At 43.2% G+C, this 18,331-nt stretch overlaps 1 protein-coding gene across 4 annotated transcripts in view; it reads right to left on the reverse strand.

Moving 5' to 3' along the window:
* The window catches only part of LOC126529970 (FAST kinase domain-containing protein 1, mitochondrial-like), a 48,272-nt gene extending 29,955 nt beyond the window's left edge, over positions 1-18,317 (reverse strand). For 2 of the 4 annotated variants that reach the window (XM_055070162.1, XM_050177434.2), the window contains exons 1-4: positions 17,910-18,312; positions 14,646-16,093; positions 4,945-5,184; positions 2,094-2,230 (exon numbers count right to left, since the gene is read on the reverse strand). In XM_055070162.1, coding sequence (XP_054926137.1) covers positions 2,094-2,230; positions 4,945-5,184; positions 14,646-16,093; positions 17,910-18,179 — 2,095 coding nt within the window. In that variant the 5' untranslated portion in view covers positions 18,180-18,312. Of the gene's footprint in view, positions 1-2,093; positions 2,231-4,944; positions 5,185-14,645; positions 16,094-17,909 lie in introns of all 4 variants that reach the window. The other 2 variants (XM_055070164.2, XM_055070163.1) reach the window with 2 other exon arrangements.
* Between the last annotated feature and the right edge of the window lie 14 nt (positions 18,318-18,331).

Here is an 18,331-nt window from a genome sequence, read left to right on the forward strand (position 1 = left end):
CCTGGTGTAAGCACACCACAGCTACTCTAAGAGGCCATGTTGAGGAACCTTGCTGGTTCTGAACGTTCACAGTTCTGGATCATTTCCGGTGAGTGCTTCTTTCTTTTTGATATGGTTTCGGTGCCAGGAGCATATAGCTTTGAAGGCCTTTCGTGATTTATATACTTGTACTCAAACATAAATATTTCCATGGAGAATGCTTTTTATCTACGCTATATGAAACTAAGGATTTTATGTGGTCCAAAATTTTTTTCACTTGGCCTCTGAGACCATGACAAAAACTTGACTTTGTATACCATTTTTCTGCTTAAATCAGGAAACAAGCTAATTATCATTACACATCTCACTTTCCCGCCAGGAATACAGAAAGAAGGTGAAAGAAATCATCAGGACTGTCATCTTCAGCTCATGTACAGTACAATCCCCTGTTAAAGGGAAACACCTAACCAGCAATAAAGCCAACATAACTGGAACATTTCTTTGCCTTTTATTGGAAATAAGTGGCTGATATAATCAATTGGATGTGCATTCATATAATACATCCAATTGATAAATACTATAGACCCTTTTCACGGTGATCCTGTTGGTGCCACCATGTTGGACAACGTGGTGACCAATCCATTGTTTGCCTCGATTGCCTCTGTTGCCCTTGTGTTTGACACCGGCGTGGCTGTGCATGTGGCACATGTGCATGACACTGGCGTGGCTCAGCGAATCTCTGTTTTGGTGAATATCATACATGGTGATAGGTGGATGACATGGGGCTTTGGCCACATCTTCAGAGGACATGTAAGCACTTTTGGAGCTTATTACACCTTGTCCAAACAGTGTGAACAGTGTAGGTATACAATGCTTGTATTACAAGCGGGGTTAAAAATGTATTCCAAGCCATCCGAACTTTCAGCTTTTGAAGTAAATCAAGAGCAGTGTCTTTTGCTCTTGGTTCTTCATTTGCCACTCACTTTGAAGCAGCAGCTTGTTACGTTTCTGACCCAGTAGTGTTCCTCAGTGTGGTCACTACTATATGATAGCGCCCGGATGTGCTCAACTGTGGCAGCTTTGTCCTTGCTGTGTACCAGGCTTGGAACGTAGATGTTCTGTACTTTGTAATAGCATGTAGCAAGAATGTATTATCACTCGTCACTCGCTTACTCTGTATATCGTCATGAAACGTTGAGCCTGAAACATTCAAATACTGTTGATGTAGTAGATTACCCCATGCTCGGGCACACTGATTCAAGAGCGCACCTATTTACTTATTTTTTATATGTGAGCGATAGGGTGGGTGTAAGTTTGAGTGTGAGCTGGGGTGGATGTATGTACATAGGTGCGAGAAACTTACTGTGCCAGGAGGTGATGCACGGCGCTAATTCCTTTTGTCACTGTGTAACGAACACTACTCACTCTTGCCGATGATCATGGTTTGAAGTTCTTACTCTGCAGGCTAGCGATCCAACATTGGTGGATGAGTGAATTTATTTTATCCCTGAGAAAAGCCGTGCATTGGGAAAGGCCAGAAAAACAGGTAGTCCTGGTGTAGCACCAGTTCATGAACTTGACCGCACAGGTACAATCCATTCTTTATTATGCCAGCAACTCTTCTTGCAGTCAACTAATGCACATGCTTTTTCTATAGCGTTCCACATTTTGCAGCATAAATGGAGCAGTGTGCATAAGCGATCACCCAGTTGCAGTTCCGACAGCTGATCGCAAGGTAGCAGTGGTAATGGTTTCACATTCGCTTGCTTTTGCTTGAGGCAACATGTGGCACGGAGGCCGAAAGCACCATCGTGTTCTTTTAGGGTGAACTACTCCACGAAAAGGGTCTATAGCTATATTCTGCTAAATGGATTGGACTGGCTTTACTTTTTGCTTGCACTAGCCTTGTAGCTTGATGTGACAAAAAAACTGCTAAGCTTGGTAGGAAACAAAATTCAAGAATTGTTTTAGGCACCAAATAAAAACATAACGGTTTTAAATTGCTTGAAAATTGCATTTGGAATGTTTTAAAGGTTCCAAGATCTGCTAAAAGCCTGGCAATAGCCAGAACGTCATCACATGCATCAAGGCAATCATGACTTCAGTCTACATACCGGTCAGCTCACGGTCGAGGCGTTCCATGAAGGGCAGAGCGAAAATATGGTGTATCAAGTCACTCTCCAGGCACTGGAAGAAGCCCAGGGCCACTGCCACCTCAAGCAGTTCCAAAGTGGGCAGGTCGTTAAAGTTCCTGAAACACAAACCTTGCTTTGTAAGAGTTTCATAAGGATGGATGATTCGTGGAATTTGACACAACCATGCTACATTGAAGACCACTCACTTGATGCGCCTGCAAAACAGTAGCGTTTGTCTTGCTCAAGGTTGTGATTAATCAGCCAAAACCACAGTGAAGCTATGCTAACAGTGTTCAAAATCAGGAGAATAAAGACAGCACAAAATGCGCAGTCGCGACAACTGCCAGCTGGCACGCTCTTGTGTCAGGCAAAATGGCACCATCCACCGCACAGGCGGAGAGTTTTCATTTTTCCAGCCGGGCTGGAGCTCAACCAGCCAGTTAAGTAGACGCGCGTATGACGTGATTTATTGACATTTTGGCCGGGGTCCGGCCTTCATCAGAATACAATGCATGGCGTAGGTACACCTTATATACATGCACATATCAACCAGATGAAGATATGTTTACATAAAAACCGAAGAAAATGTGCGAACAGAATGCGTGTCAATAGTCCTGGCAAACAGTTGATACATGCCTAAGCAGATGGCATTTGCATACACATCATTTCAAGATACATGTATTGAAATGATGTGTTTGCAAACGCCATCGTAACTTGCTTCGGACAAAAGGCAAATTAAAGTGCCCGTTTTATTTTTCATGAAAGCGTATACGTGCAGCAAAAACAGGTTTGTGTTAAAATATACAAGCGAAATAAGCAGACCGGCAAGCGACCAACGTGCAGAGAAAAGGCAAGACTGATGCGTTCAAGAAAGAAAATATACCACTTCTAAATGAGCCGAATTGGCAATCAGGATGTCTGAAAAAAAAAACAAAAAAAAACATCAGATTTCAGTGTGCCCTTATTATCTATGAATTCGTAAGCTCCGTTGAACACCAGCCTAGTGGACGTGTTTGAATAGGTTTCCTTTTGCAGCTACCCAGTACTGTGTCCATTTTATCACCTCTTATGAGGCTTTCTTGATGACCGACGCCGGAATTCTACGGCAGACATGTGTTATTCTTGCCTTGAACTAATCTGATGGCTGTCTGAATCATGTAAGCACAATATTTGACATAACCCCAAAGAAATAAAATAGAATGGACAGAGGTCAGGTGACCTAGCCGGACAATTTATAGGCCCATGCCTTCCAATCTATTGTGCATGAAAAGCCGCATCCAGGCAGTTTCGTGCTCGGCATTGCCCGGGTGGGGGGGGGGGGGGGGTGGCTCAGCCCCCCCACCCCCTAAAGAAACTCCGGAGGGGGCTCGGGCCCCAGGGCCCCCCGTAGTCGGCGCCTATGATCCACAGAGAACATGGCGAGCAGAGTTGCCATATCACAATCCAGCTCAACCTTCAGTGCATGCCTGCGTGGACTGCGATGGGCAAAGGCGGTATGCTCAGGAGAGCGCTGTACATGGTTGCGATCGCAGTGGTGCTTAGTGGTTTAGCTCACTCCAGTTTGAAGCAACAGAGAAAAAAAATCACAATATATGTGTGTCAAGAACCCGAACATAATGCAAGGTGCATTCTGAGGCCTGATGTTTTGGAAAAGAACATGCGTTTCCATGCTTAAAAGTGGCGCAGTGTGGAACAAGACAGAAGGATGAGAAAAAGATGCAGACGAGTGTGGGCACAGGTGGTCATGTATAAAATATCCTTGAGCTATGGCACTTGCTAGATCGGCAGGTGCCTAACGATCCCCAACGTGAACAGGTGAACAATGTTCACAATTGAAAAGAAGGTTTTTTTAGCCCTGCATTGCATTTTTGCCCTGCACACAATGGTCATCTTCAGACACAGAGATGATCGCAGTCACATAACTGTCGAAGCAGCCAGCATAGCGTGTGACAGTGGCTTTTGATAGCTTGCATAAGCAAGCCATCAGTCGTCCTATTGAAAAATAAAAAAGAAGGAGCTGGCATTTTTTTATATTGTCAGCAAGCGCTGCAGGTGATTGTGATATCCTGTTAACACTTTTCATAAATCAGCTTGTTCCATTTATTAGTTCTGATGTGTTTTTCTGCTGATCTAACAATTTTTCTGTCTCTTTGTCATCATATAATACCACATTTCAAGCAATTAATTTCAGTTGGCAGTAACCGTTTGTCCACGTCTTTTTCTCGTCCTTGTGTACTGTGTCATGCTGCACCACTTTTTAAATGTAGAAAACCAGCTAGCCCAACCCACCACCCTTCTAATTCCCAAAGTGTGTGAGGAAATAGATTAGGATTACAGTTAGTTTCATACTTCAATGTATAAAATGATGTGTTGTTAAAAATGTAAGTGGAAAAACAGCATATTTTTACCACAACTTATGATGGCTGATATTTTGGACACATGGCCATCCTCAGGGTTAATTACGAGTGCATGTGCCTTACAATGTCACTGGCTACTATCATATTAGTAAACTACAATAGATGTCATAAAGTAATTAGTCAACTTCATTAGTCAAGCTCTGCTAGTCAGTTCAATATGCATTTCAATTTCTCATACAGGTAACAGTCTGCCTCTTGTAATACAGCTCAATGAGCCTTGCTTGTTTTGCATTTTTTATATGATACCATTAGCATATCAGTATTTTATGTCATGTTGATGATATCTCATATGAGTTGAACATTACATATACTTTACTGTACCCCCATTGCTGCTGTGTATGACCTTGTTTGAGATTGCCAGTATTCTTAAATAAATAAATCTTGGTAAAGGAATGATAGAAGTTGCTTGTTACCTCAGAACGAAGGAGCTGACAATCTTTGCAAGTTGCTCTGCCTTGTCAGGAACCAGGCCACTGAGGAAGCACACATACGGCAGGTGGCACAAGGTGATGGGAAAGAGCCATTCTGGCCTCTCCACTGCATGAGCCACTAGCCGGTTCAAGCAGTCAGGCAGCCATAGCCGCTCCTTGGTCAGTACTTTGCAGAATGAGGCCAGAGTTCGCGGAGATGCATTGTCCATCACGGAAGCGCATCTGCAGGTAAACACTCAAGTCGGTGATGCTCACGATCTTTGAATGACGTGCGAGGCACCAATCACGCACACACACACAAAAAAAGAGCCTTTGCAGATGTAAATAATTCGAGCAACTCATACATCAAATAAGAGGAGAGTTGCATGAGGCAGTTCTCGCACACTTTCGAAATCCTAGTGATATGGTCTACTCAGGGCTTTGCAAATTATTCACTACCGTATTTACTTGCACAATACTCATGCGAAATTGGGGAGTGGATTAATTACACCGGGAAAATTTTCTCATGGAACATTCTAGGTGCTAAAGAAAAAAAAAACTGACTTACCATCCCAGCCCTGCGAAAATGGGTGTCCGGCGAAGCTGTTGAAAACCACCACTACAACTGCTAAGGGGCATATGTAATGCTTTATTGCTTTAGAGTAATGGTAGTAATAGTAATTTAGAGTAAGGCTAGTAATGGGAGTAATGGCACATTTGAGAGCATGCCACCGCTGCTAATACTGCCACTTCCTTCTCCCTTTGCTGCTCCTCGCACTCATGCTACTTATAAGGAGTACTAACTAAGCATTGCCTACCCATAGCGGTGCTGCAATCAGTTGCTATAGGCTGGTTCTTTTATATACAAAAGGGTGGTGATGTCAAGTCAAGCTGTCAAGCTGCCATCGCCATGGCAGCTTGCGCAACAGTAATCTTTACCAGGAAATGTGTGCGGGGTGTGCTACGTGCTTCGCATTATTATCACGAGTGCCTTATCACCAATTATGTGGTTTTGATGCTTGTTTTGTGCTTGTTCTTTATTGAAATGAATGCTGTTCTTTATGTTGTATGCGTGATTCCAAAGAGGGTGTGCACTTTTCATTTCACTTTGCCAAGTGCTTGAAGCCTGCTTCACCTCCGTTGCGGGTCGGCCCGGTATTGCCCTACCTCCGAGATTGGCCCACATTTTTGCCCACGGACATGTATATGAAAAATGCCGACCAACGAGAGGATAACAGCTTCGCTGTAAAATATCAAATAAAGTGGCTGTAAAATGAGGTTCTCACACAATCTACTGTAAGCTCAACCAAAAAATTACTCACAAATAGCATTTACCCTTGTAATAAGAGCACAGGTTCTACACAAGTAGTAATTGAAAAGACTCTTCATTTGCAGGTACCAGCTCAACTTTGAGTCATTAAACAAAAAAATAAAGTAAAACTGGCCCAACCTATTCAGAGTCAGCGTCAACACTTATGCCAGAAGAAGCAGGCAACTATGTCTGCAGACGTTTTCAAGAGTGCAATGATTACTCTTGGAAAAAATTTCTCATTTCTGATGGCCAATATAGGAAGTGCAAGCATTATGCAAGTAAATATGGTACATCCAGTGCAAGTTCTTCACCATACCCGAGTCTGTTAAAATGCATCACTATATTTGAGCTTAGTACTTCTATACTACAAGCTATATTTGAAACGTGTTTATGTACGCTGAACTGGCTCTGCCAATGCCGGCATCCAGCTGTGCGTGCCAATGCCCTTTTTCTATGGTCATTTTGGGGCTCCAATGATAGCTACTTTGCTGGTTCTTTTGAGGCTGAGATCCGATGCGATTTCAAGACTATTCTTTAACTTGTGTATCTACCAATGCAAAAGTAATTATTGCAGGCGATTTCAATTTGCCGAATGTCCTTTGGGAGTGGCTTGAGGTAGGCACAATTGATGCTAAACACTGTGAGGCTGTGCTGGACATTACTTTTAATAATGATCTCACACAAATCGTTAAACATACAAGGATAGGAACAAAATTGGATTTGGTTTTTATAAGCAGTGAAAGAACTGAATATGACATGTCCATTAAGGAAGGGCTTTCTGATCATGAGCTTGTCTTAGTTTCCTTAAAACAGCTCAGACCACTTAAAACATGAAAAAAGGAGAACTATTTGTGTTAGAGACCTTTCAAAAGCTGATGATGTAAGTATCTTAGACTATTTGGAAATGTCCTTGGACTCGTTTGATGTGGATAACGACATCAACACAGTGTGGACTAAGATTAAACACATTGTCAACTATCTTGCCTACAAAAGTTTGTTCTTCAAAAAAATTAATTAGTCAGAAAGCATAGTCTCTGGATAAATCATGAGATTATCCAAACGAAACGTAAGATTAAACGTAGAAAACGCAAGTGAGATAAGAATCCAAATTAAATATCGTGCTTTTCTTTGACGCCTAAACACAAGTCGGTGGCAGCAAAAGAAGAATACTTTTCAGAAAAGCTCACGCAATTTATGAAAACTTCCCCACAGCATTTTTGGCATCAGCTCTCACCCTCGTATGAAAAAATGAGGTTCATTGAAACGGATGATTGTGTTATTACTGACTAATTAGAAATCGCCAACAGAGGCAATGCTCATTTTCATTCTGTGTTCAGTCTTCCTGCCTCTTTGCCTCCAAATTCCAGTGCAGGATGGTCTGCACTGCCATCTGACATGTCAGGTGTTGTTTTGTCTGAACAAGGTATATTTTCCCTCCAACATAATTTAGACACGAAAAAGTTACCTGGCCCTGATTCTATTCCTAATGAGTTTCAAAGGCGATACGCAGAATGGGTTGCTAAATATCTCCTTGCCATATTTAAAGCATCTTTAGAGTACCATTGCTTACCAATTGGCTACAGGCTAGAATAGTACCAGTACATAAATCTGGAAACAAGAACATTTCTGATAATTATAGACCTGTTTCTATCACTTGCACCTGTTGCAAAATACTTGAGCATGTCTTGGCAAAGTGCTTATCCAAACACCTTGAAGACACCAAAAAGCTCATTCCCGTTCAGAGAGAGATCAAGCAGATGCAATTAGCTTGGACATGTCTAAAGCATTTGACCGTGTTCCACATGAAGAGCTTGGTAATAAGCTGTTTGACCTTGGTGTAAACAGAAATACTGTTTAGTGGATAAAAGCACACCTCACAAACAGAACTCGGTTTGTGAAGGCAAATGGCACAAAATCTGACATTTTGGGGGTACCCTCACGTGTCCATCAGGAGTCTGTGCTAGGCCCCATGTTATTCTAATGCTACATCAATGACATTGCAGTTTTCATCCTGCCCCATGTTACAGTCCGGCTATTCATCGATTATTGCTTTACTCGGTTATTTCAAAGCATGAAGACCAGTGCACACTAGATTCTGCATTGAACACTATTAATCAATGGTGCACAGCATACAAAATAAAAATTAATTATGCAAAAACTTCATATATTACAATTACAAACAAAACCAAAAATGTATTTTTTTTATTATAATATGACTGGGTGGCCTTTAACACGTGTCAACCATTCCAAATATTTAGGTGTCACTATATCGTCAAATCTAAACTGGCACAGACACATCAATAACATATGCTCAAAAGCTAAAACGAAGTTCTGGTTCATTAGAAGAAAATTGAAGCTTGCTTCCAGAAAAGTAAAAGTAACTGCCTATCTCACGCTGGTACCTCCAACACTGGAATATGCGAGCGTCGTATGGGATCCACATCAGACAAACCAAGTTGATAAGATCAAAAAAGTTTAGAGCAGGGTGGCTAGGTTCATTCTATCTAGATATAAATTTACAGATTCAGTGACTGACATTCTCTGTGAGCTAAAATTACTTTCACTTTCAAACTGAAGAAAGGTCACCAGGCTAAAATTTTTTTATCTTTTGCACAATAATCTCTTCGACCTAAACACAAGCCCACTACTTGAGCCACGTTCCTCGAACTTCTTTGTTCCTCAAACTTTGTGAACTTCTCACAAAGATCAGATTACACCCATGAAGGCCCGAATTACCTCCTTTAAGTGCTTTCTTTCCAAGAACAATAGCTTTTACAAGCAGATAATCTGCTCGATTTCCAACATTGTTTGTCCCGTTACTTCACTGAATAGAAATTCTTGTAATTTTTTTTTCCATATAGTTATGAGTATTCGTCAAAAAATCTGTTGTACTTGCGGCCTTTGTCCACATAGCCGCTTGGCGATTGTGTTATGGTGGTTGTTGCTTTCTACTTCATTGAACTAGGTTTGTATAAAAGTTTGTACTTGTGGTTGTGTACGTATACTTGTTGAGCTGTATTGTCTGCGTTCACCCTGTAATGGCGTTACGGCTGACAGTATTAATGAATAATTTTAAAAAGTTACTATTCACAGCCTTTTATTCCTTCCTTCCCGCACGGTGTGACAATAGAGGCCTACACCGACAAAAGGTGCTTGTCATTTCCATGACCAACCACTCTGATCAAGAAGCAAGGACATACGAGGAACTCATGTTATCTCCAGCTGGCCGCATCATGCAGAGGTCACCATCTTCAGAGAAAAATTCTGCTTCCTAAACTTCCCCAATAGCCACGCCAATACTTCTGCCCATATTCGTGACTGTTGGTTTAAATGACGGCACTTTCAAATGCGAACAAAAAATTAAAAAAATTCTCGGCAATTTTTCTTCTAGCCTTTACTGAACATCTAAACTACAACCAAACAAAAGCAGAATTTCTTTGATCCCGTTTACTCAAATTTTTGAAAATGCGTTGCTCTATGTCCCTAGTTGACAACTGCCATTTATATCACATGTATCGCCTGTTCGCTGGTTCCGACCTATCCATTCACTTAAAAATTTGCCTTCACACAATGCACATTCCTGCTCACCATCACAGGTGCGTATTGCCTAACTCATGCAGAACGCATAGTTGCGAGTCAAGAACACCTACTCAATAACCTCTCTCGTGCTGTCTTGTTTTCGTGCACGATTTTTAGCTATGAGTACCTACCGCATCTACCAACTAGCCTAGTAGCCCGTTTTACTAGATTATGTGTTCTCTCAAAATCTGTCCCACTTATCATGCTTCACCATATTGAAACATGCATCGCCAACTGGCCCAAAATTCTACTATTCCGAAGTCTTAAAACTAGCTGCCTCCTTTCATTGATGTAAGATGAACAGGCAATACATGGGCAGTTAACAGTACATTACGTACCTACTTCATTTTAAATGTTATGGGCAAGCACAGCCAACTTCAAAAATCTAATGAAAAAGAAAACTTGAGACAGAGGTAATGCAATAAAGCATTGCATAGGCACACAGGACATCACGAAGCCCACTGAATGTACAAATCCTGACCCCTAGACACAACTGCATATGGCGAATCATCTTTGTGATAATGCCCATGCGAAATAAAACGGTCTGCAGTAGTATTACGCAATTAGCAGCCAAGAAAACTTCTATACTTCTCCACAAGCATCGCGAGTTTGTCTAACGGAGGCGCATGAACGTTTCCTTTTTTTGTTTTCTTCGAACCTACTTCAATCCGTTGATGAAGCTCCAAACCTGTTCGAACCATTATTATTTTCACTCCTGAGCTGAACCTGAGCCAAGCCAAAAAGTATGAACTCAAACCCAAACCAAACACAAAAAGATTTCAGTACATACAACATCCTGGATGACAATGGCCAAGTGCTACTTGCTTCTTTTTTTCTTGGTTACACTATACCGTAAGCAATTTAGCACTCTGCTTATATCTCTGCTGTATCTCATGAATTCATCTATGCCTGTAATAATACCAGCCTCATCTCTTCCCTGTTTTTTTTTTTGTTTTTCACCAAGACTCGTATTATCTCTGGTGATCTGCACCACCGACCAGTTAACGCTCTAAAATGCTTTGAACACCGCACTTCTGTGAAGTGGATCTTCCACCCCATTCTAGCTGAACAATGATTTTCACATTCGGTTACTAGGTGCTGAATGGTGCCCAGGTTTTACTGTGACAGCAGTTCAGTGTGTTGCGACCGGGGTCTGAAGATTTGTGGTATCCATTCAGCGTGGAGGAGTAAGAGAACATGGGGCTGGGCCCAATGTCCAAGATGTTTAAACACACACAGTTACATTACATTATGTGCACGAGTTATGCAAGAAGTACAGAAAAATAAGAAGTTCCTGATCAAATTCTAGCAGCCGATCTCTCCGAGCGTCCGTCTCTCTTTTTAACCCTTACATTGTCATTGTCCAGTCGCCTTCCTCCAATCTGGCGTCAGGAGACGGGTAACATTATGCCCCACCAATTCGGAGGTTGGTAGCCCTTACCCTCTGAAGAGAGCTACGCACATCACTGGGCGCAAACAGGGGAGGGTGGAGACACACTGGCTCCTTCTCCGGCACAGACACAGTAGTTTAGGCGGATGAGCAGAACCCTACTGGTGGCCATTAATCATTCCAGTTGAGGATGGCTTTGATGAGGTTGTCGGCTCGTTCCCCATTATCAGTTCTCCGTGACTGACTGTTGCCGTGGAGTAAACGGCCGACCAGAACAAGTGCTACAAACCGGCCTTGCCTTGTCCATCCATTTGTCCATTCCGTTATTCTAATGATGACTGAAAAGCTTGCGGCCCTTTATACGAAATGTCTCATAACTGCAAGGGTCCCAGAGAACTAGAAAAATGCCAACATTATACTAATCGACAAAAAGGGACACATTAAAGAATTGAAAAATTATAGGCCCATTAGCTTACTTCCAGTATTGTATAAAATATTCACCAAGATAATTTCCAATAAAATAAGGGCTACACTCGACTTCAATAAACCAAGGGAACAGGCTGGCATCAGGAAGGGATACTGTATGATGGATCGCATCCATGTAATCAATCAGGTAATCGAGAAATCCGCAGAGTACAATAAGCCTCTCTATATGGCTTTCATAGCTTACCAAAAGGAATTTGATTCAGTAGAGATACCAGCAGTCATAGAGGAATTACGTAATCAAAGAGTACAGGAAGCTTACGTAAATATCTTGGAAAATATCTACAAAGGTTCCACAGCTACCCTAATTCTCCACAAGAATGAAGATACCTATAAAGAAAGGGGTCAGACAAGGAGACACAATTTCTGCAATGCTATTCACTGCATGCCTGGAAGAAGTACTCAAGCTATTAAACTGGGAAGGCTTAGGAGTAAGATCAACAGCAAATATCTCCGCAGTCTTCAGTTTGCAGATGACATTGTCCTGTTCTACAGCACTAGGGAAAAGTTACAACAAATGATTGAGGACCTTAACAGAGAGAGTGTAACAGTGGGCTTGAGGATTAACATGCAGAAAACAAAGAGAACGATCAATAGCCTGGCAAGGGAACAAAAGTTCAAGTTCGCCAGTGAGCCTCTAGATTCTGTGAAGGAGCATGTTTACCTAGGTCAGTTAACCACAGGGAACCCTGATCATGAGAAGGAAATTCATAGAACAATAAAAATGGGTTGGATCGCATACAGCAGACATTCTCAGCTCCTGACTGGAAGCTTACCATTATCATTGAAAAGGAAGGTGTACAATCAGTGCATTTTACCGGTGCTGACATATGGGGCAGAGACTTGGAGATTGACAAAGAACCTGGAGACCAAGTTAAAGACCACAGAAAGAGCAATGGAACAAAGAATGCTAGGCATAATGTCAAGAGACAGAAAGGGAGTAGTTTGGATCAGAGAGCAAACGGGTATAGCTGATATTATAATTGGCATTAAGAGAAAAAAAATGGAGCTGGGCAGGCCATGTAATGCGTATGTTGGGTAACCGGTGGACCATTAGGGTTACAGAATGGTTGCCAAGAGAAGGAAAATGCAGTCAATGACAGAAGACTAGGTGGGGTGATGAAATTAAGAAATTCGCAGGCGTAAGTTGGAATCAGTTGGCACAGGACAAGGGTAATTGGAGATCGCAGGGAGAGGCCTTCGTTCAGCAGGGGACTTTAGATAGGCTGATGATGGTGATGAAGAATTATGACTGTTGTCATCATCAACGTTACCTTGTTCTTGTCAGGGCACCTTCTTATTGTGAATTTTGCTATCACAATAGGGTCGAGAAAAAATAAAACACTTCGCTCACAAGTGCCACCACTGGGCTACGAGGCCATGTTCCCACAGCAATGTTTACCTATGATGCGGATGTGCTAAGCACTGCTGCTATCCCGCAACAATATCATACATACAATTGCGCTTGGCAATTAGAGCAAGGTATTGCACTTTAAAAGCTCCAAGAGTGGTAGCGTCTGCACATGTGTTTCGGAGGTCAGAACAACCCATGACAGATGAATATTTGCACAGAAGCTGACCTCAACGAGATACTGGTGTGTTTGCATGCAATTCTTTGTCATGCTCATGAAAACAGCTTCAGCAACACAAAAGTGGCATACATGACAGTAAGCCTCATATGAAACACATAGCGACAATGCAGGATGCAGCAAGAATCAAGCAGCTAGTGAAAAACAATTTCAAAAGCATTGACAGCGTCACTGCCAACAACAGCGTCACAAAAATGCCACATAGTTCTTCAATAGTAGCTCACACAATTATCAGCCATAAAGAGCCCCGCTTTATCAGCACTGCAAATGTGCACGCAAAAAACTCTTTTGCTCAAATCTTGCAGGAGGCACTGCATCGTTTTGCTTGTGGCCTCAGTTAGTAGAGTTCTGCCCTCAGAGTTAGAAAACCCAAGCCAGTAGCTTCAAAATGACTCATGGAACCTGAAAGCAAAAAGCTTTTACCGAAACAGCTGCTGCATCACTAGCGACTGAAACATTCATTTGCACAAATGCTTTATATTTACTCAAACTTTATATTTCAAGGTCGTATCAAGTGCCACGCTGTCAGTGGATTACAAATTTGCATGCACATCAATGTTGTACCCTGCAGTGTGCCAGCGGGGGCACGGACTCCCTTGCGCCAGTCATCAAAATGGCTTTTTTGTCTGCGCTTTTGACACCATGTAATGATGTCGAATAAACTGAACTGAAATGGACTTCCCATCTTAGCATGAGGGCTTATGCTTTAATAAGAATTGCTTTCAAGGAAATACATAGCAAAGCCAGCATGTAACACACTGTTTGACTAGAGTCTTAACGCATACCACAGAAAGTGTATTGCTCACTACGCATGACTTCAAGTCATTTTGACTCTTCAAGAGTCAACAGAATATACACACTAGTTGGAAATTCATATTGAAGCGACCACAACACAGGAATTGACAGAGGAATGATTACAGCTTATTGTCAGTTTCATAAATACACTACATAATATACAGAAATTCACGAAGACATGACAACCAATTGTTAGACATGCGGATAACAAATTAATAATGACAGTGTGAATCAGCAATAATGCAAGTCCTGTCATTGTCCTTCCGTTAACCATGCATCCTGGGATTGGAAGTCAGATTTTCATGAATTCCTGCACATGCGTATGCGAAACTGAAAATAAACCTTTAGGTATTATAAACCTGTTATCCATTCTTCGCAGTATTTGGTTCTCTGAAAGGGATGTCAACCTAATGCCTCCTTTTTCAAGCAATTCCTTGTATGCGATGGCACAGTAGCGCCACTTTTCCCTAGTGGTAATTGTAGGAAGCTCAACAGGATGAGTGCCTCGAACACGTACAGTGTGCACGAAAAGCAAATGGCATGTAAAGTGGCTCACCTTGCAGCGATAGACTCTTTCAGCTGGATGTGATGACCCCTTGATGACCACAACACTTTGTTGCAGACAGCCAGCGTGGTGAGCTCAGCTAGATTTTGCACTGTTTCCACTCTTCTGCGGACCTCCCCATGGATGTCAGTCTTCAAGTCCATGAGCATGGGGGAAAGAGCAGTCCTCCTTAGCAATGTAACTGATGGCCGTTCCGCAGCCTTCAGGCCAAGGGAGAGATCTAACAGAGACCAGCTTTGAAACCGACCTAGCAATGAACCGAGTCGGCTCATGTTTTTAGGGCTCAGCTCTGATGGTCTGAACGTTAGCATGAATTGTGCTGCCAGAGCTACCGTTCCGAGTTTCCACGAGCTCTCCAATTCTTCTCTGCTCCACTCCAGCACAACAGACTCGAAAGGCTCGCTACGAAAGCGTGTCTGCTTGTGGCACGAAAAATAACGCCTTATGAGTATCACCAGCGATGGGTTGGACAGGTCTGCCGCTAAGTTCCAGAAAGTGGTCAACAAATCGAAACTGGTGATGGGAAGCCATGTGACGATGTCTGCAAAGTCCACGACACTGCGGTGCGAGAGGCCCGTTGCCAAAAACTTGCGAAGAGAACTTTCAAGCTGCCGGCGTTCTGGCTGCTGCAGCCGAGGGCCCATGATGAGAGAATGCGCAGCCGACACAGACGGTGCTTGCTCGTAGAGCTGGCGCGCTCGTTCCCTGATCAACTTTAATGTATTACTAGCATTGCAATGAACGTCTGCAATGGCGTCAGCAAGAGATGCAAGGTCCTTTGTGTCCAAAGACGCTATCAGTGGGTCGACATATGTGAGGACTTTGGACATACAACTGTCACAGAAACTGTGTTGAGGCTCATGACGGATAACTGGTAAGCTACGGAGAAGTGTGTGAGTATGTGATGCAGGGGTTAGAATCTCGGAGGCCTTACTACAGAAAGCAGCAATGAGAGATGGTGATGATAGGCCCAGTAGACGCCTCAGCGAAATTGCAGCATACTTGAGCTCCTGCTCTGTCCTGCAAGACGGAAGCAACTCCTGTAACCGTGAGACAGCAAGACACTGATATGCAAGACTGACATTCCTAGATTGGTTTAGGCTCACAATGAACCGCGAAAGATCTTGGATGTTAAAGGACGAGCACCGTGAGGCGGCTTCGCTAAGCAGCGCATGATAAACGGGAATTGAAGGTTCTTGAAAGAGCCTCTTCAGTGACACCAGCACGGCCGTGAGGCAGCTGTTGCTAAGTGAACGACACTCACGATGAAGCTGATCCGCCAAAGCACTGAAGCCTGGCGAGGAAAATGCTGCTGCTGTATCGAAGGTCTCGTTCCTGGAGTCTGAGACTTTCTTGAGATCCCACAGGGTCACGACAGCTTGCGCAGCGTACACCAGTGGACATGGCATCCCAAGCATGGATACACATGAAAACAGCTCCTAGAAAGAAACGTTGAGGAATGGTGAAGAGAAGGAAACGAAGAGAGAAAAACAAACAAACAGGCTAAATGCACTGTCTTAGCCAACACGAGAGCTTGAGACTGAGCCTTATACCTCCGAATCTGTAAACATAAAAATTTGTACAATAACTGGACATGACATTGAAATGGGGGGGGGGGGGGGGATGGTACACAACCATTTTTCTTTTTCTATCTTGCTCCGAACAAGCCTCGTGATAAATACGCACACACTTCTAGTAAAGCTTTTACATTTTATACGCTACACACAAGCAACAGATAACTTGGAACAGCAGCACACAAGAACAGATAGTTTTCAGATTACGGTGACTTTACCAGCAAGTTTGATGCAGCCGATTACGCTTTTTTCAGGGGCTTGCTCAAGGCAAGTGCCGCTCTGATGCCTTTTGACCATTTAAAAAAACTTCCAATGGAACATTCGGACACCGATGGGCACATCTTTTTCGGTAACAGAATTTATTGTTCGCAAAATTTGACACAACCTCCATAATGATGGGAAACTAGCGCAAAGTTGTAAACTTGACAAATAATTCGGGAAGATTGGCGGTCATGTAGCCTCCACGATTTAACGCGAGATTATAATGTATGTACAAATATGCTACGCTTCTGACACAATGTAAAATGAAATCAAAGCATCAGCATACTGTAGGATTCGAGGGTGTCGTGGTCTCGGAGTCTCGCATCAAACAGAGGCTTGCGTTCTAGCATATGCCACTGGTGCATTTCAAAAGGGTAGCTGGCCTACGCTACCGGGGCATCACAAGGAGACTAAGCGGGCCCATGCCATTGCGCATAAATTTGTTGATGAGAGTTGCCAACTTGTTGATAAGTACGAGGTCGGGAGGTTGGAAGATTAGAAAAGGTGGTTTATTAATATGGGGGAAAAAGGGCAAACTTATTTTACAGAAAAAGGCATACTTGTACTGGCGGGATCATCGAGCATAGTACACACAGCATGCAGCTACAGGCTACATATCAGAGTAGACTACATCATTCTGGGAGAGCACACTCCACACTCTGAGGATATCCCCTAAAAAGCCTCTGTCTTCCCTAAATCACTCGCTAGGGAAACGGGTAATGTTACAATCAACCAGCTCAGTGCTTCATATCAGCACAGCCTCCGAGGAGAAAAGAAAGAGAAAGCAAGGAGAAGACTGGCAGGGAGGTCAACCAGACGACAGTCCGGTTTGCTACCATACACTGGGGGAAGGGAAGGGGGAAGGGAAAGAGAGTGAGCACTGTGTGTGCACGCAGCAAAGTGCCTTGAAATCAGTCAAGTCGAAGTGCCCCGCCGATACATTGGGCTGCTGTCATTCTGCTGTCCGAAGCTAAGGTTGACACAAATCGCCCCCAAGCAGATCCTGGAAAGGGGGAAACAAGCATACTAGACCCAGTGTTTCTCTGATGACCGGGGAGAGGTCAATAGCCCAAGCTCGCCAGACGGTAAAGCTCCTCCAGGTCCTGGCGGCTTTCCTGAAGTTCTGGGAAGACCTCTCTCGTATCGTTCTCACGCCGACCTCTAATTTGGCATTACTGTCAGCACCTCAGTGTCCACATTGATTCAGTGGAATATTCTTTGACGTCGGTGCCATAGTGAGCAGGGCCTTCGCGCTCTTCGGCGAATACCCCAAACTTACAACACGTCTGCTAAATGTTACCCTGATAGGAGTGTAGCGCTGGTGCCTCTTTCTTTTAAATTTACCCCCGTATAATTTCAACAAAACTTCGCAAACTAAACATCGCATCATAATTGAGAGCGTGCGACGAACGTAACTTACCGACGGTGTCTGCGAGGACAACAACCGCTGAAGCTGCATGTCAGAGACGTCAGGTATCAAAACAGTTTTGTAAGGGTACTTTGCTAAGAGTGCATCGAGTTCGTCAGAGTCAGAAGATGATCCGTTATCAAGTTCATGGTCTTCATTACTCAGTTTAGCCGAAATATGCATGGTGCGCCTAACGCGAGCCGCCCGCTTCGCGCCAGACATCCGAGTAGACAACGGTAGGTACCGTACCGCGCTTCTAAAATGTCGGCAGAATGCATACATTGCAACATGTACTTTTAGTGAAAAGCTAAAAGCACCGTCATATCAGCGTTAAATAGCGACGATCATCGTCATAGGTTGAAACAGTTTTTGTGCACGACGACTCACGTTGTTTCGAGAGCGGACGCTTTTTTCAGTGAGCACAATGCTTCGGA

This window comes from Dermacentor andersoni, chromosome 5 (genome assembly GCF_023375885.2).
Source record: "Dermacentor andersoni chromosome 5, qqDerAnde1_hic_scaffold, whole genome shotgun sequence".
Classification (NCBI taxonomy): Eukaryota; Metazoa; Arthropoda; class Arachnida; order Ixodida; family Ixodidae; genus Dermacentor; species Dermacentor andersoni.